Here is a 16,067-nt window from a genome sequence, read left to right as displayed (position 1 = left end):
CTCTCTCTCTCTCCCTATCTCTCTCATGAATAAATAAAATTTAAGGGATCCCTGGGTGGCGCAGCGGTTTGGCGCCTGCCTTTGACCCAGGGCGCGATCCTGGAGACCCGGGATCGAATCCCACATCGGGCTCCCGGTGCATGGAGCCTGCTTCTCCCTCTGCCTGTGTCTCTGCCTCTCTCTCTCTCACTGTGTGCCTATCATAAATAAATTAAAAAAATAAAAAAAAAAAAAAATGTTTTAAAATTTAAAAAAAATAAAAAAATAAAAAAGATTTAAAAAATAAAAATAAAAAATAAGATTTTATTCATTTGAGAGAGAGAGAGTGCTCGCATGGGGGTGGGGAGGGGCAGAGGGAGAGGCAGGCTCCCTGCTGAGCAAGGAGCCCAACACAGGGGACCTGGAGATCATGACCCAGGCAGAAGGCAGACACTTAACTAAGCCACTCAGGCGCCCCTAATGAAGATTAATTTTTAAAAGATAACTTTTGCTACAGTTGTCTTCATAAATCACAGACGTGTGCTGTCATCTAGGAGCATTTCTCCTTTTGGCTTCCCGTCTCTTTGTCAGGCCTGGGGCTGACCAGTGGACCCTGGACTGAGAAGGCAGCAGGAAGGAGCTGATGGAGAAGCACCTGCTAGCCTCAGGGCTGCCGTCCAGGCGGTGGGGAGGTGCAGAATGCAGGGATAGCACCCCTATCCCTGGGCTGGGACCGAGGCGCCCTCTGGGGGCAGTCCGTGAAGGGGCTTAGCAAGCTGCAAGGGCCAGCCTCTGTTAGGCCATGTGGCCGGCCAGATGTTCAGGCAGAGCCATCTGCAGGCACAAACCCCCAGGCTGACCCCAGGGGCTTGATGCTGTGCCTCGGTATTTTGAAGTTTTTAAGTTAAACTTATGTGATAACTCAGTTTGCAGTGAGCTTTTAGTACAGTTACTGAAATGCTTTTTTTTTTTTTTTTAAAGATTTTATTTATTTATTTATTCATGAGGGTGAGGGGCAGAGACACAGGCAGAGGGAGAAGCAGGCTCCATGCAGGGAGCCCAACGGGGTCCCGGGTCTCCAGGATCACGCCCCGGGCTGAAGGCGGCGCTAAACCACTGAGCCACCCGGGCTGCCCTGAAATGCTTCTTCAGTGAGTTCAGACCATGCAGGTGTCTCAGATGCTGTGTAGAGAGGATTTAAGAGCCAGGTGCCTGGCATCGCAGTCCGAGCAGGCGACTCTAGATCTCAGGGTGGTGACCTCGAGCACCACATGGGATGTACAGATTACTAAAAAGAATTAAGTTCAAAAAAGTGTGAAGAGGGGGCCTCTGGGTGGCTCAGTCAGTGAAGCTTCTACCTTCAGCCCAGGTCACGATCTCAGGGTCCTGGGGTAGAGTCCCATGTCAGGCTCCCTTCTCAGAGGGGACCCTGCTTCTTCCTCTGCCCCTCCTCCTGCTCATGGTCTATCTCGCTTTGTCAAATAAATAAAACATTTTTTTAAAAGAGTGTAGGAGGGCAACCCGGGTGGCTCAGCGGTTTGGCGCCTGCCTTCAGCCCAGGGTGTGATCCTGGAAACCTAGGATCGAGTCCCACATCGGGCTTCCTGCTTGGAGCCTGCTTCTCCCTCTGCCTGTGTCTGTGCCTCTGTCTCTCTCTCTCTGTGTCTCTTTCATGAATAAATAAAGAAAATCTTTAAAAAAATAAAATAAAAGAGTGTAGGAGACAAACTAGATTAAAATCAGTTAACATGGTCATCTGTATTTTGAGATTCAGTAAATACATTTCAAACAGTGACCTTCAGTTAATGATTTGCGGAGGCCACAACTTAGCCTTTTCTCTGTCGTGAGGCCAGTGGGTGCTTCCTGCCACTGGATTGGCTTCTGTGCATGCAGCTGCCACTAGGATGCTTTTACTAAGCATTTGTCTTGGGCAGGAGACACTTCTCGACTCTGGGAAGTCAAGTCAAGTGAAGTCACTGTTTGGCACTTCTGAGGGGGTGGTGAGGACTGTTTTTTTGAAATTAGTTATAATAATTGTAGTCAGCATGGAGCCTGTCAGTGTGCAAGGCACTATACTAAGTACTTTATGTATGTGGCCTCACAGTGACTTAGTGAGTCAGGGATCCATTTATTATCCCCACCTGACAGAGGCAGAACCTGAAGCTTATAAAGGTAAAGAAGTCAGAGATCACTCACCTGACAAGTGGTAGAGGTAGAATTTGAACCTCAGAGGGGACAGGCTGTGAGTCTGCAGAACCAGTGCATGTACCAGTGTGTAGCTGGGTGACCCTTATGTACCCGTGGAAGGCCAAGGCCAGGGCACCATTCCAATAGAGAGCAAAAGGGGGCTTGGCAGGAAGGCCACTGGGGCTGCTCATGAGGGAGACTCCTCTGCCCAAGCAGGTGGGGAGGTGGCCGGGAGTAAGGTAGGGTCTCCTCAGCCCCAGCTGCTGGTCTGCAGCATGGCTTATGTGCTGCCACAACTAACAGTTCTGGGCACCCTGGAGGTCCCAGTGACTCTGCAGGTGGCCTCCCCGCCCACAGGGATATCAGAGTTTACATGAGAAGACAAAACTTGGCACAAGCCAGGGGTTGAGATGGCCCTGAATGGTTTCTAAAATGCATCACTTGTCCTACTTCTCCCTGAGAGTATTTTCTCAGATCACAAGGGCATTTAAACCCTTCCCAGGCCTGTGCCAGCTCTCAAGAAAGGAATTCCTGGCAGTGTGGAGGCAGGTAGGAGGAAGGTAGAGGCATACGTGTCCTGCTGGAGGATGAATGGATCCTGGGTGTGTGGAGTCCACCAGGATGATTGCAGCTCATGCCGTTCTGTGAAGAGTCCATCGTAAGAGTTCCCATTCACAATGAAAAACTTTGCTTCCCTGTTTTTTTTTTCTCTCTCTGAGATGGTGATGGATGTTAACTATACTTCCTGTGATCATTCCACTGTATATGTGAGTCAAACCATCATACAATGAGGTATGGCAATTTTATCACAAGAAAACTGGAAAAAAAAAAAAAAAAACAAGGATCCCTGTCCTGTCTTGCTGACACTGGCCTCCAGTCCGGCTGCCTTCTCTCCGTGCCCTCACGGCAGGCATTCACTGTTCTGGGGGTCTGTGCAAATGGGCTTCGCTTTCACGGAGTCAGAGCTAAGTGGGGACACAGGAAGACTGCTGGCCCCAGGCCCCCTCACCACTGAGCCTGCTGCCTGAGTGCAGGAAGGGGCCACCACTCACACCCTCCACTAGTGAGTGGGCTGGTTAGGAACAGGATCTCCAGTGTCCCATCCAAGTCCATCTCAAGCCACAATTACCGGGTTTCAATTTCAGCCCTGCTTGGCTGGGCATCCTGTGTCTTTCCACGTTCTTTGTGAAGCCACAGACTGCGTGGCGAGTGGCGCTAGTGGTACACAAGTTGCCTGAGTCCCCACGAGGGCTGAAGGGTGCCCGTGATCCGTCTCTTGCACTGGTCACTGGTGGCCAAGGTTTAACCCCCATGGTGTACCAGCATCCAGCCCTCCAAAAATAAAGCCCTAGGTTACTGCATTTGCCAGCTTCCAAAGTGTAAATGCCCAATACAGAGTTGCGGAAAGATGGGCAGCAGACACCTTTACAGAGTGTTTCCAGACAGATGATGTAAGCCACGTTCAGAGCAAGGAGAATGTGGTGGAAGGATTAGGATGTTGTGTGTTTTGAGTAGTTAGTACCATTGCTTTTAATATGATTTACTGCTAGATTATGTAATTTGGTATCCGGTGCTGGCTGTGGTGAACAGCAGGCTCACAGACTCTGTGAAAGTAGAGAAGGTGTCCCTTGCAAGCCCCTGTGTGCTCTCACTTGTCACAGACATGGTGTAAGGGCAAGAACTGGGTGGGGAGGTCAAGAGCCATGAGAAAGGAAGGACCAGCGGTGATTCCCCGAGGGGGGTGGGGGTTGTGCACGGGCTTCCAGGGACCCAGTCCCCCATTTGTCCAGCAGCCAACCAGCCTGGCCACACAACTGAGGAGCATTGGGACCCACAGCCAAGCATAGATGTGGGCTTTTGTGTGCTTGGGGACTCCCTGGCTCCGACATTTCCTGTAGATCACTTGAACATTGCTTCATCAGAGGCTTTCACTGAACACCCCACATGCCAGCTTAAAGGCTGTCCCTGTAACCCTTGCCTTTAAAGCGCCTCCACAAGTGGCCATCTCCTTGTTCACATGCTTGTGTCTGCTGGTCTCTCTCTACTGGGAACTCCAGGAGCGCCACGCAGCCTCCCAGAACACCCAGGACCTGCTGGGCAGCCAGCACAGAACCTTGGTGGAAGGTGAAGAGACGAGAAAGGGAGTGGGGAGAGAAAAAGCAAGAGACTGCTTTTACCTTCTTTGAATTTCTTTGTCCAAGGGCATGAGCCATTGGGAGTGTCCTAGGTACCCTCTGATCTTTCCAGCTCCAAGGATGGATCAGGGAGGCCCTCTCCACTGCCAGGGACAGAGGCAGGATTTTAAATGGTGTGAACAGTGAGAGGCATCCATGACTTCACTGACCAGCAGCCCCAATGTGGGATGGCTCTGGTTTGGGGTTTTCAGCAGCTTGATGACATCCTCAGAGACCACAGTTCTCTTCCAGTCACCAACTTAGGGTATAAACTCTGCCCTCAGGCCAGGGGCCCCCTAGTGGCTGGGAGCTGGAGGTGTCACCTCCAGCACGTGTAGTCACATCCTACAGAAAGGGTGCCTGTTCCTACCCCATGTGGCTCCTTTGAGGAGGAGAGACACCTGTCCCAGGGGCCACACATCCTTTCCTAATCTAGCCCAGCAGAGAGACTGGGATGACCATTTTCTCAGGGACCTCAGCCCACACTGGCAGCAGCATCACCTGGGAGCTGGTTGGACACTGAGGGAGTGGCCCACGAAGAGTCACCCTCCTGGTGACTTGATGCACCGTGGTGGGACTGGGGGCAGGTGGGGCTGATTGGAGCTTTATCCACAGCCTTTACTCAGGGCCATGAACTTGACCAGGCCCTGAGCTCCAAGGGGGAGGTGGGGGTGGCCCAGTGGGTGCGGCAGGCTGGCTGTACACTTGACCCTCCACCTTGCTGTTTCTCCTTTCTGCCAGCTACCAGAGATTCACCGACTGTTACAAGCGCCTCTACCAGCTGCAGCCTGAGATGACACAGAGAATCTATGACAAGTTCATCACTCAGTTGCAGACGTCTGTCCAGGTGAGTGGCAAGGAGCACAGCAGGTAGTGGCAGCTCGGGCTCCTCTGGGCACCCCCAGGGCTCAGAGCAGTGGCTGTTGCCCCTTGCCATGGACAGGCACCGTGCATGCCCCTGCCCTCATGCCCTGGTGCCGTGCATATGTGCTCGGAGGCCTTCTCCCCCACAGGCCCTGGCTCCTCTCCCCACTTCCAGCGCCTGGTATAGCGCCTGGCTCGGAGGAGGCGCTTCACAACATGGTGCTCTGTGGACCTGCGTACAACTGGAGTCCAAGCTTGAGTGGGACGGATCGGATCTGTGCAGAGGGTCTCATGGCCGAGCCCCTACACTGCAAGATGGGCCTGGGCAGCAGCATGATGGGTCTGGGGCCACAGAATAGGTGCACCAGGCCTGGGACCGCAGCACCCTAAGGCAACGGGCAGGCTGTGAAGTGTTTTCTACTTTTACTTCCTGTTCTTAATTATTAAAGTTAGACGGAGATAAGTCAGAATGTTGGTACAAAGACACAGAAATTAGCCAAACTCTGAGTCCTTTCGGCAGTGGGGCGTACTTTCACTGCAGGCTTGTCTGGTGTCATTAGCACTCTTACCACTTTCTTTTCAGGAGGAAATCTCAGAAATCAAAGCAGAGGGGAACCTGGAAGCAGTGTTGAACACCTTGGACAGGATCGTGGAAGAAGGCAAAGACCACACGGAGCTAGCCTGGTGAGAAAGGCACTTGGAGCTGGCTCCGGCCCCTGGAGGCTCCTGCGGGAGACTGCCGCTGACCTCCAGGGTGCAGCCAGCCTATGGTCTCCTCTGGGTAAGGAGAGCCCCAGAGCAGACGCCTGTTATTGAGGGCTTGGGGCAGATGGAGGGACGCCTGCCATCCTTGCCGGGGGCTCCTTTCAGGCCCCACCTGGGTGTAGCAGAGAGGGTGGGCAGGAGGCGGAAGGGTGGATTTGCCATCTTCTGTTGGACCAGCCTAGGCATCTGGTCTTTATTCACTCATCCACATAACAATATTTGGGGAACATGCAGCAGTGAACAAGTCCTGCTCCCCTGGAGCTGACATTCCTGCAGGCAACCTTGTGGCCTGGGGTGTCCTGTGCAGGATGGGGCCCCACCGGCTCCCTGTATGAACAGCATCAGACCAGAGCCAGGAAACACCTTCCTCATGCTTTCCAGTTCTTTTATGCTTTGTGATTTTAACACGTAAGAGAATTAAGTTTTATAACAGAAAAAGAGTATTTTAAAGAACCTCTGGCAGGTTCCACCTCACTGCCCATCAGAACCAACCCATCCCCTCACACAGCATTCAGAACCCCCATACTCTTGCCTCTTCATCTGCCCACCTTCCCACTTGCTGGGGCCTCTGCAGGTCCCCCACTCATCCAGTCCCACCCCACGCTACAGCTCACTGGTCCCCAGGATGAGGCAGCAGCTGGAAGGTCGCCTCCTGCCCTGAAGTGTTAGACGTGGGGGTGCATGTGGCTGTGATGGGTTCAGACATGGAGCAAGAGGACAGGGAGAGGGGTTCCTGGGCGCCCAAGTTAAGGCTTCACAGGTTAGTGTATCAGCAGAGCAGGGGCCGTGGAAACCCATACAATGTGAGACTGCAGGTGGGAAGACCACTGGAGTATCACCCACACACGTCCCCCCCAACCCCTCCACTGGCCCATGTGACTTCACAGGCGCCCTAGCGGGATCCCGGAAGAAGACGTGCGCAGTGCCATGGTGCCCTACTTCCTGCAGCAGCGGGACGCCTTACAGCGCCGTGTTCACAGGCAGGAGGCTGAAAACAGACAACTGGCAGAGGCTGTCCTGGCTGGGCGCCGGCGGGTGGAGGAGCTACAGCAGCAAGGCCAGGCCCAGCAGCAGGCCTGGCAGGTGGGTGCCCTGGCAGGTGTTTTTCTACTGCGGGCTGGCTCCTCCTGTCAGGGTTAGCACCCCGTGGCCCTGGGTTCTCTACAAGACCACTTCCCAGGAGCTTTAAGACGTATATGTGAGAGGGTGCCCAGGTGGCTCATTCGGTTGACAACTCTTGGTTTCAGCTCGGGTTGTGGTCTCCAGGTCAGCTCTGCACTTGGCGCAGTCTGCTTCAGATTTTCCCCCTCCCTCTGTCCCCGTATGCCCTCTCACATGCAAAAAGTGGCTCCAATCCAGGATTGCTGGTAGGGCTTGGGCAGCAGCACCAGTGTTGGGCTTGCTTCGTCATGCAGATGTCCAGCCTGTGTTTACTCATAACCACTAGGCAGCTGCCTTCCGGGAGCTGACTGTCCTGTTCCTCACGGGAGTGGGTCCCCATGCCTTGGAGCAGGGCCAGTGGCTTGCTCTTCACTCTTGTCTTCACCCCTCCCTGGCTCTGGGGTGCCCTGCTGGGTCCTCAGGCGAGATGCTGCCCCAGCAACGCCACTCTGTCTCTGTGAGGCCATGGGTCACTCTTCTGTTTGGAGGGGCTCAAAGCCTCTGCTCAGAGCTGCCCCTCACCCAATGTAGCTAGACCCCAGCCATGTATGCAGTGGGTCGGCTGGATGAGCCAAGTACTGGGCCCTGTGTGGGACCAGGAGGGCTCTGTCCTCCCCATGGCCCTCTCCCCAGTTGCAAGCTCACCTAACTCAAGAGAGTATCTTTGCTAGAAATCGCTGGTGGGAGGTCAGATGATCAGGGCATACTTTGGGGGTTCATATTCATGGTGGGTGCTCTGGGGAGGCCCAGCCCTGGTGACTACAGCCCCCAGCCTGCCCTAAACCCCTGTGGAGTAGAGGGGACCCTTCTGATAGGCCTTGGCCCTCACATGCCCTGCTGGGCCTTCCATGTCATCCTAGGGGAAGGAGGCCTGGGGACAAGCAGAGTGGAGGGAGAGGGTTTGGATATTCTCATGTCCTGTTTGTTCCCTCCTGCCGCTGCAGGCCCTGCGCAGAGAACAGAAGGAGCTGGTGGGTGTGCTGGGGGAGCCTGAGTGAGGAGACGGTGGCCGGATCAGGAGCAGATGGTGGTCAAGGGCCTGGGGGAGCTGCCTCTCAGAACCACCGAGACATGCCCAGTCCTGAGTGGGGATGTAACTAGCTGGAGGATGAGGCCTGATCATCCCTCCTGACTTTGGGGCTCCCTTGGGGTCACACGCATACAGACATGACCTTCAGATCCTTGTTTTCTTATCCTTTTGAGGATGGTTGGCCATCTCCCTCCCATGCTGGGAACCAGGCAGCAGGCTTTCCATCCTCTAGGCCAGGGCCCCGCCCTTGCCCACTCCAGAGCGCCCCGGGCCTGGCTCAGGGAATCTGTGTCTGGTCTGCACTGATTGCCCCCTTGCTGGCCAGCCTGAGGGCCCTTGCCATGTTCTCCCCACATCCGTAAATAAACTTCCTCCACTGTAATCTGTGAGGATGCTTCCTCTGCTGGGCCTCTCCCAGTCTCTTGGGCCTGGGCCCCTTTCCACCAGCAAGGCCTCAGCCACTGTGCCCGGGAGCCTCCAGGCTGAGGTGGGCTGGCAGGGGTGAACCCGACCACCATGTGCAGGAGGCAGCAGGGCCCCTTGTCACAGAAGCCAGACCCCTGGCTTCCACCCTTCTCTGCCTGTTGAGCTCGTTGTGGCGGCCTTCGTTGGGTCTTGGGTGCAGTGAGTGCTCATGCATGCAGGCAGGTGGGCCCTCTTCCCTGGCCAGGGCAGCTGGCCATTGGGGTGCTCAGCCAGCAGCAGGATAGGTGCCTCCTCTGATTGGCGGGTGAAGTGGATGGGTACACGTAGGGTGCACAACTGTTTTTCCTGGAGAAGGCCTCACCCCAGGGAGGCTTGGTTGGGTCTGTTTGGGGCCACTGACAAGAGTCCAGGGAGCTGCAGCATTGACATGAGACGCCCTCCTGCCCAGCTTTGAGCTGTGGGGTGGGGGCAGCAAGTGCCATGTCAGGTCCCCACCTGTGCTGGGTGGTGAGTGAGGACACCCTCCTTCCTCACCCTCAGGTGTGCTGAGATGGGGTTTTTTAGGCTAGACGTCTGTCTTGGAAGACAGGTCCCCGCGGTTGTTAGCACTGAGGAGGCCACAAGGGCAGGAAGAGGGTCAGAGGTCAGGAGCCAGAGGCGCACCCTGTCTCCCTGCTCCTTGCCCTGCCTCTCCACCTGTGAGGGGCCCTGGGAGAGGGTCCCCACTGCTGGAGGCAGAAGAGCTGTCTTCCTAACCGCCCACCTCTGTTGGTTTTGGGGTCCTGGCCTGAGGCACCAGCCCCACACCAGGCCTGCCCTGGAAGTCCCACAGGGTAGGGTGCTTCCAGGTCAATGAGGGCATCACTGCCCAGGCCCTCCCTCCCTGGGGTTTGGCTCCTGCCTTCGGGCTGACCATGCAGATCACAGTCTTCCAGGGGCTGCCCGGCTCTACCGGAGTCTATTTTAGGCCTTGAGCCCCCCTTTCTCCCCAGGCTCCTGTCCTGCCCCTCCTGGCCTGCCTAGCTGGTGTTTCCACTGACACTGGAGCTGGACGATTTGGGGTGTATGCCTTGCAGTGGGGCCAGACCTGCCCAGGCAGCTGTGGTTCCAACCACATCCTTTGGGATTTGGCGTCCAGAGCCAGGGCGGATGACTCCCAAATAGCCCTGGCAGATCTGCCGGTGGCCCGCCCACAGCATGCATGGTGGGTGCCCCCCCTTGCCTCCAGGGCACGACCCAGAGTATAAAGGGTGCTGACGGTGAGAGGCAGGCCAGCTGAGACCCAGCAGCAGCTGCTCACAGACCCAGACAGAACCGACCCACCATGCGGTCCCTGATGGTCCTTGCCCTGCTGGCTGTGGCCGCACTCTGCCTCTGCCTGGCTGGTCCAGCAGGTGAGTGCCCCCACCTCGAGCTCCCAGTCCAACCACCCTCCTGCAGGCTGTGTCCTGGTGGAGGGAGAGGAGGTGCAGGCCCCCCCCCCCATGAGCAGGGGTGAAATGGGCACTCTTCTTTGCAGATGCAAAGCCCAGCAGTGCTGAATCCCGCAGAGGTGGTGCAGGTATGAGGCGGGAGCGGGGGGGGGGGGGGGGGGGGGGGGGCGGGGGTGGACGGGACATGTGTGCAGCCTGCCAGCCCCCAGCCACCTGATGTTGGCCCTTCTGCTCCACAGCCTTCGTGTCCAAGCGGGAGGGCAGCGAGGTGGTGAGGAGGCTCCGGCGCTACCTGGACTCTGGGCTGGGGTGAGCAGGGGGCCAGGGCCCTGTGGCTGCAAATCCAGGATGAGGGATGCGGACTCCAAGGTCCCCCAGGGTGGGGGGTGGCAGCAGATGTTTTTCCTGGAGGCTGATGCCACTCTCTTGGCCTGTCAGCGCCCCGGTCCCCTACCCGGATCCCCTGGAGCCCAAGAGGGAAGTATGCGAGCTCAACCCCAACTGTGACGAGCTGGCTGACCACATTGGCTTCCAGGAAGCTTACCAGCGCTTCTATGGCCCGGTCTAGAGCGGCCAGCCCCACTCTCCACCCCCTCACCCCCCCTTCTCCCAGAACCCCTCCCTTCCCCTCACCCTGACCTCCCTGCCCTGCAAGTGTGGGGTCCTTGTCATCACAGCTGCTCCAGAATAAACTCCAGAAGAGGAATTGGTGGGGCTGTCTCTGTGCATCTGTGGAATTGGTGTGTGAGGGCGGCAGGGGAGGGGATGTGTACCATCTTCAGGCCCAGAAAGTACTTCCCCAAAGCTGCTGTTGATTGGTTTATTTGTACCCACCTCAACTGGAAGCCCGGGAGGCAGCTTCCTAAGACTATAATGGGTGCCCCCCTACCACACCGTCCCATGACATCCAGAAAGACCCAAAGGCCTGGACACACTGAGTTATGTGTGGTGACAGGCACATCCTGGGGGACTGGGGGGGGTGCCAAGCACTGCCGGCAGGTGGCATCTGGTTTGGGAGGTGAAGGCACAGTGGGCCTCGTGGCCTGATGAACAGCATAGTGGGGGGGTGCTACGTTAGTAATGTTAGTTCTCCCGTGTGTTGGGCAGAGGCCTGCAGGCCAGGATGGAAGTGGGTGGAAGGGCCGCAGCACCCCCGTCCCCAGCCTCCTGCCGGGGGCTAGCTGCAGCCTGGATGCTCACACTGCCCCTCTCAGACCCTCAGCACTTGCCCTGGCCCCACTAAGCACACATTCCTTGCCCCTCCTGCTTACAGCCAGCACTTCCTCTGCCCCCTCATTCCCTATGCCCTCTCTCCTCAGCCATTCTTGGCTCCAGGCTCCCCCTGCACCCCACCTCATCAGACCTCATCTGGGATCTGGGCTCCTTCCCAGCCTCCAGCCTGGCCTCTACCTTCCCCTGGGTGGGGTGGGGCAGGCTCAGAGATGGGACCTCAGTGTCGTCTGGCCTTCACAACCCCCTCCAAGGGGCTGCCCTGCAGCAGGGGGCTTGTGCTGGGGGCCCGAAACAGAGAGGTTGTGAAGGCAGCAATGATGAGCAGGTTCCCAGCCACTGCCAGGCCCAGCGTGGCTACTGTGCCCACCAGGCCCAAGGGCGGCTCCTGCATGGCCAGCCAGGCCCGGCGAGATCCCATATCGGCCAGCACTGCCTCCAGCTGGAAGTGGGTGCCCAGCACAGCACAGATGTGGAACAGCTGGTGACTGTGGCCTGTGGGGTGGGGGCAGCTCAGGGCACAGACCACATGTCCAGGGGCCACCCTGACTACTGCATCCTCTGGGAATAAGAAAACCTACCCATGGGAGTGAGCCGGTGTGCATCAGGCCCCCAGTGTACATGCTACTGGTTTTATCATCATCTGAGGAGGGTGAGCCTGGACCTAGGCCCTGTCTCTGGCTGTGATACTCCATCCCTCACTCTGCCCTGGGATGCTGCCCGCCCCCCGCACCCCTCCCTGGATAGGGACCACTCCTGAGCTCTCACCAATGTAGTCAAAGCGCCCTGGGGCCAGCCGCTCGGGCAGGTGAGAGGCGAAGAGGAAGCCGGTGAGTAGCGCACAGAAGAGGTGGTAGCTGTGGCTGGGGCTCAGCGCCTCCTGCCCACAGGTGTGGCCTCTGCCCCAGCATAATCCAAGCTGGCAAAGGACGGCAGAGGTGGGGGGGGTGCTCTGGGGGTGGAGGGTCTGGGGGGGGGGGGACTCTGCAGGAGGGCCTCTGTGGGGGAGAGTCTCCATGGGGGGAGGGTATCTGGGGGGGGGGGGAGTGTCTCTAGGGGAAGATCAGGGGCCCCAGGCCCCCTTACCCGGTAGAAGAGCGGGAGGTTGTCAAACAGGAAGGGATAGGTGAAGGCAGCTGTGCGGAGGATCTTACTGAGCCCAGGGCTCTCGAGTTCAGGGAAGCTAGGGGAGGGAGGGAGGGAGGGAAGAAGGGAGAGGCTGGTTACCCTTCTCCAGGTGGTGGTCTCAGGACAGGTGTCCTTTGGCCAAGACGGATGTCAGTGTAGCTAAGAGGTTGTGAAGCCCTTGGGGCAGGTGGCCCCTGTGGAAATGACCACTGCTGTGAAGCGGGGACACCTGCCTCCCTTGGGCAGCTGTGGAACTAGCACAGGTGTGGTGTGGTGCTAGCACCCCAGCGACACCCCAACTGAGTCCTTGGTGAGTCGGGACATGGTCACTCATGTCGGTCAGGAACTCCACCACTGGCCTCCAGTGTGTTTGGGGGTGCCCGGTCCTGTCCCTCTGACTGCCCCTTCCGCCCCTGCAGAGAACCCACCGAGAGTAGCAGGAGAGGCCGGTACACAGGAAGGAATTGAGTGCGGCAGCAGGCACGAAGAGCTGATGCAGGCGGCTGTGCAGCCAGGAGGCCGGCATGGAGTAGGCGGCATAGGGGAAGGCACAGCCTGAAGAGGAAAAGGGTGGGGCAGGAGCTGAGATCCCAAGGCCCCACCCCTGCCCCGGGGCAGAACGCCCAGGTCCGGGCCCGCCCCCAGAACACCGCGGCCCCGCCCCTTTCCTGCTCGGAGCGTCCCCCGACACCCCAGGGCATGCCCCCATCGCTCCCGGGACCCGCCCTTGCCCGGTCCCCGCAGCTCCCGGGCCCTGCCACCGAGGGCCCCGCCCCCCCGAGGGCCGCGTGGGGCTGACCCAGGCTGTAGAGGCTGAGCGCGCCGTAGTCCAGGAAATAGCAAATGTGGCGCGCGCGGGCCGACATGGAGCTGAAGGTGTGGGCGCAGCACGAAGCAAAGGGGTAGAGGCAGGCGGGCAGCAAGAAGACAAGCAGCGGCCGGTGGTACGGCTCTGCCCGGAAGCCCGGGCCCCCCGCCAGCGCCAGCAGGCGCCACAGGAAGTACCTGCGGGGCGGGGGGGGGGGGGGGGCGGGTGCTCAGGCCACCGGCCGCACAGCCCCGGCCCCTGCCCGCCGGGGAGCCCTCGGGGCGCACAGCCCCGGCCCCTGCCCGCCGGGGAGCCCTCGGGGCGCCCCTCACCACGTGGGCAGGAAGTGAGTCCAGATGTTGACCGTCTCGTTGGTCATCTGGAAGGAGCTGAGGACACAGTCCCGGGCCGAGCTGGTGGGGCGGCGGTAGCCAGACATGATGCCGTCCTCCCAGAACACCTGTGCAGGGGCCGGTGGGACACAGGAGGGGCGTCACAGCGCCCGACCCTCCCTCTCCGGGAGAGGTCTCTGCAAGCGGCATCGATGAGACTGGGATGGAGGTCACAACAGCCCCAAAGCCAAACCCAACCGGACCCCCATCTTACCGCAGGTCCAGAGAGCGGAGGAGAAACGGAGGAGGGGACAGTGAGGAAGGCGGGGGCGGGCACAGACCGGGAGCCCCGGGGAAGGAGGGGGCTCTGGGGAGGGGTCGCCAGCAGGTTCCTTAGAGGGCAGAGGGATGGTAGGGATGAGACGGCCTGCAGGAGAGACCACCCCCCACCCCCGCTATTGCTTCAAGGGAAGGGCCTCTGCCCCATAAGTAGCCTGGGGAATGGGAGCCGGTGGGTCAAGCCCCTCACCCGAGGGACCTGGTGGACTCGAAGGAGTTGGGGTAGCTTGAGACTGAGCATGGCAGCCCAGCACCTCCACGCTGACCTAGAGACAAAGTGCAAGGTGAGGGAATCAGGAATCTGCCCTCATCCACTGGCCCCTTCTCACCCGGCCAGGCCTGGTCCCCTAGCTCCTGGCTGGGCTGTGCAGGACACTGCAGGTGTGGGTGGGAGCCAGGGTGAAGTTGACTCCTGCAGGCTGGGGGGTGGGGTGGGGGAGGAGGCCGTCCAGCTTCCTGTCATCAAGTCATCACAGCATGTAACCCCACCCTCTCCATCGTAGCCCAGAGCAGTTCCCCCTCTGAGGTGGGCTGTACAGTGGAACTGCAGTGTGCTCCCCAGCCCAAAGGCTGCCCAGGTTAGTAGCCCCAGACTCTGGATCCAGGACCCCTGACCGCAGTTTCTGTCTCAAAAGAACCCCGAGTCAGGGTGGTTAGTGCAGAGAGAGCACGAGCACCCCCGCCCTCCCACCAGAAAGCCCCTTGGCCCGCAGAACCAGGGCTGAACACTTAAAGTTTATGGCGCTTGCCGAGAATTCCTGGAGAGGCCAGATGGCTGTGGGAGGGGCAACGAATGGGGGATGGGTGCCTGGCTCTTCTTTAAGGACTACACTTGTGTCCTGGGGGCCCCCAACCCTCCTGAGCCCATACCCCTCAGCTCCAGACCTGTGCACTGCCTCCGGGTGGCCGCAGCTCCGCTGCCCCGCCTGCCACTCCAGGCACATTCCTTGGCACCAGCAGAGGGGCTGGGCCAGCCAGGCGGGTGGAGCCGCCCCGGGGAAGGGAGAGTAAGACCCTCCCCCTCCTCAGGCCAAAATATCCCTGCAACAATGCAGCTGGCCCCACCCCTCTTCCTGCGCCAGCTGTGGCGGTTGGTGCGGAGCACTCTGGACCTCACAGGGCTAGTGGGCCCCCCTCCTACACCTCTGCTCCTGCCAGGCCCTGGGCCCCTGAGCTAGGTGCCTGGGACCCTGCTAGGCAAAGATACACCCTGTCTCTAGCCCCCATGCCCTGGCTAAGCTTTTAAGATGAAGCCTCCCAGGAATGGGATCGGGTGGTGTGACCCATCCTGCCTGCTGCCCATCTCCCTGGGAGCTGGCCGGGAGTGAAGATGCCAGGGCCTAGCTCCCTTCAGGGTCCTGTCCCTCAGCAGCAGGGTTTAGGGTCTCTGGAGGAGTGTGTGCTGTAGCCATGGAAACCGAGGAGGGAGCCAGAGCAGGTGTCACAGCCCCAGGTGAGCGTCCTTACCCCAAGCTTGGCCGGTGCTCCTACGCTGGTGGGTCAGCAGGCCCAGGGCTCCTCCGGCAGAGTCCCAGGCTCCTGCCAGCCAGTCTGACGGGAGGGAGAGAGTGGCAGGCGGGCCAGGCCTGGGCGGGGAGTGAGACAAAAGGAGCCAAGGAACAATCCAGGCCTTGTCCAGCCCCCAGGGAGCAGCTCAGGGTGGCCCGGCCCCATTAGCAGGCAGCTCACTCAGCCTCCTGCACACAGCCAGCCCCTCCAGCTCCACCCACACCCACGGACACCAGACTGGCCCTGACAGGCGGGAGCTGCATGGCCCCTTCCGCAGACAAGGCTGAGTCCCCATCCTGATGTGTGGTTTCAGGAAGCACCTCTCTGTGTCCGGATGCTTCTCAGCACCTGGGGGCTGGCACAGTCCAGGGCAAATGCCTTCAGTAAATGCTGGTTCAACCACCAGGGAATCGCCATTCCTGCCCATCTTGACACACTGCCAGTCCCGGCAGGGGGACCAAGGCCAGGGACCCCGAGTGTGGCCCTTGGGGCGCAGCCGCCTTCTTTAAGCTTCCTGCCCACACCCCTGCTCACAGGGCCTCCGAACTTGACCGCGTCTTCCACAAAACCAGCCGTGGAACTTCCTTCCGCCTGAGCTGTCAGTTTTGAGGGGTTCACCTCGAAGAAACTTTCCCAAAATGCCATTTCAGCGAGAAAGCACCAACATCCCAACACGACTGTACAGAACAGCACCAGGAGACA

General features: G+C 58.9%; 3 protein-coding genes across 10 annotated transcripts in view; 2 read left to right on the top strand and 1 right to left on the bottom strand.

The window, feature by feature from the left end:
- SLC25A44 (solute carrier family 25 member 44) overlaps positions 1–9,951 on the top strand; it is a 37,342-nt gene extending 27,391 nt beyond the window's left edge. For 2 of the 4 annotated variants that reach the window (XM_038543036.1, XM_038543040.1), the window contains 4 exons: positions 5,082–5,187; positions 5,788–5,888; positions 6,857–7,052; positions 8,075–8,542. In XM_038543036.1, coding sequence (XP_038398964.1) covers positions 5,082–5,187; positions 5,788–5,888; positions 6,857–7,052; positions 8,075–8,128 — 457 coding nt within the window. In that variant the 3' untranslated portion in view covers positions 8,129–8,542. Of the gene's footprint in view, positions 1–5,081; positions 5,188–5,787; positions 5,986–6,856; positions 7,053–8,074; positions 8,543–9,814 lie in introns of those variants that run through there. The other 2 variants (XR_005362358.1, XM_038543038.1) reach the window with 2 other exon arrangements.
- Positions 9,839–10,729, top strand: BGLAP (bone gamma-carboxyglutamate protein). The gene is made up of 4 exons (XM_038543052.1): positions 9,839–9,980; positions 10,106–10,147; positions 10,259–10,328; positions 10,458–10,729. The coding sequence occupies exons 1-4, from the start codon at positions 9,911–9,913 to the stop codon at positions 10,585–10,587; spliced, it is 312 nt and encodes a 103-aa protein (XP_038398980.1). The 5' UTR covers positions 9,839–9,910; the 3' UTR covers positions 10,588–10,729.
- A 96-nt stretch (positions 10,730–10,825) lies between these two features.
- Positions 10,826–15,939, bottom strand: PAQR6 (progestin and adipoQ receptor family member 6). Of its 5 annotated transcripts, none has more exons than XM_038543049.1 (9): positions 15,324–15,939; positions 14,047–14,122; positions 13,792–13,909; positions 13,518–13,645; positions 13,177–13,382; positions 12,806–12,932; positions 12,336–12,432; positions 12,018–12,168; positions 10,826–11,744 (listed from the first exon to the last, which is right to left on the bottom strand). In XM_038543049.1, exons 4-9 carry the CDS (start codon positions 13,622–13,624, stop codon positions 11,470–11,472), a joined length of 963 nt encoding a protein of 320 aa, XP_038398977.1. In that variant the 5' UTR covers positions 13,625–13,645; positions 13,792–13,909; positions 14,047–14,122; positions 15,324–15,939; the 3' UTR covers positions 10,826–11,469. The 5 variants fall into 5 exon arrangements, with proteins under 5 accessions (XP_038398977.1, XP_038398979.1, XP_038398978.1 ...); XM_038543051.1 differs by lacking the exon at positions 15,324–15,939 and adding an exon at positions 14,742–14,822; XM_038543050.1 differs by lacking the exon at positions 13,792–13,909 and having other exon boundaries at positions 13,518–13,714.
- Between the last annotated feature and the right edge of the window lie 128 nt (positions 15,940–16,067).

This window comes from Canis lupus, chromosome 7 (assembly GCF_011100685.1).
Source record: "Canis lupus familiaris isolate Mischka breed German Shepherd chromosome 7, alternate assembly UU_Cfam_GSD_1.0, whole genome shotgun sequence".
NCBI classification, from domain to species: Eukaryota; Metazoa; Chordata; class Mammalia; order Carnivora; family Canidae; genus Canis; species Canis lupus.
The sequence above is the reverse complement of the archived record's forward strand: the minus strand, read 5'-3'. Positions and strand labels throughout refer to the sequence as shown.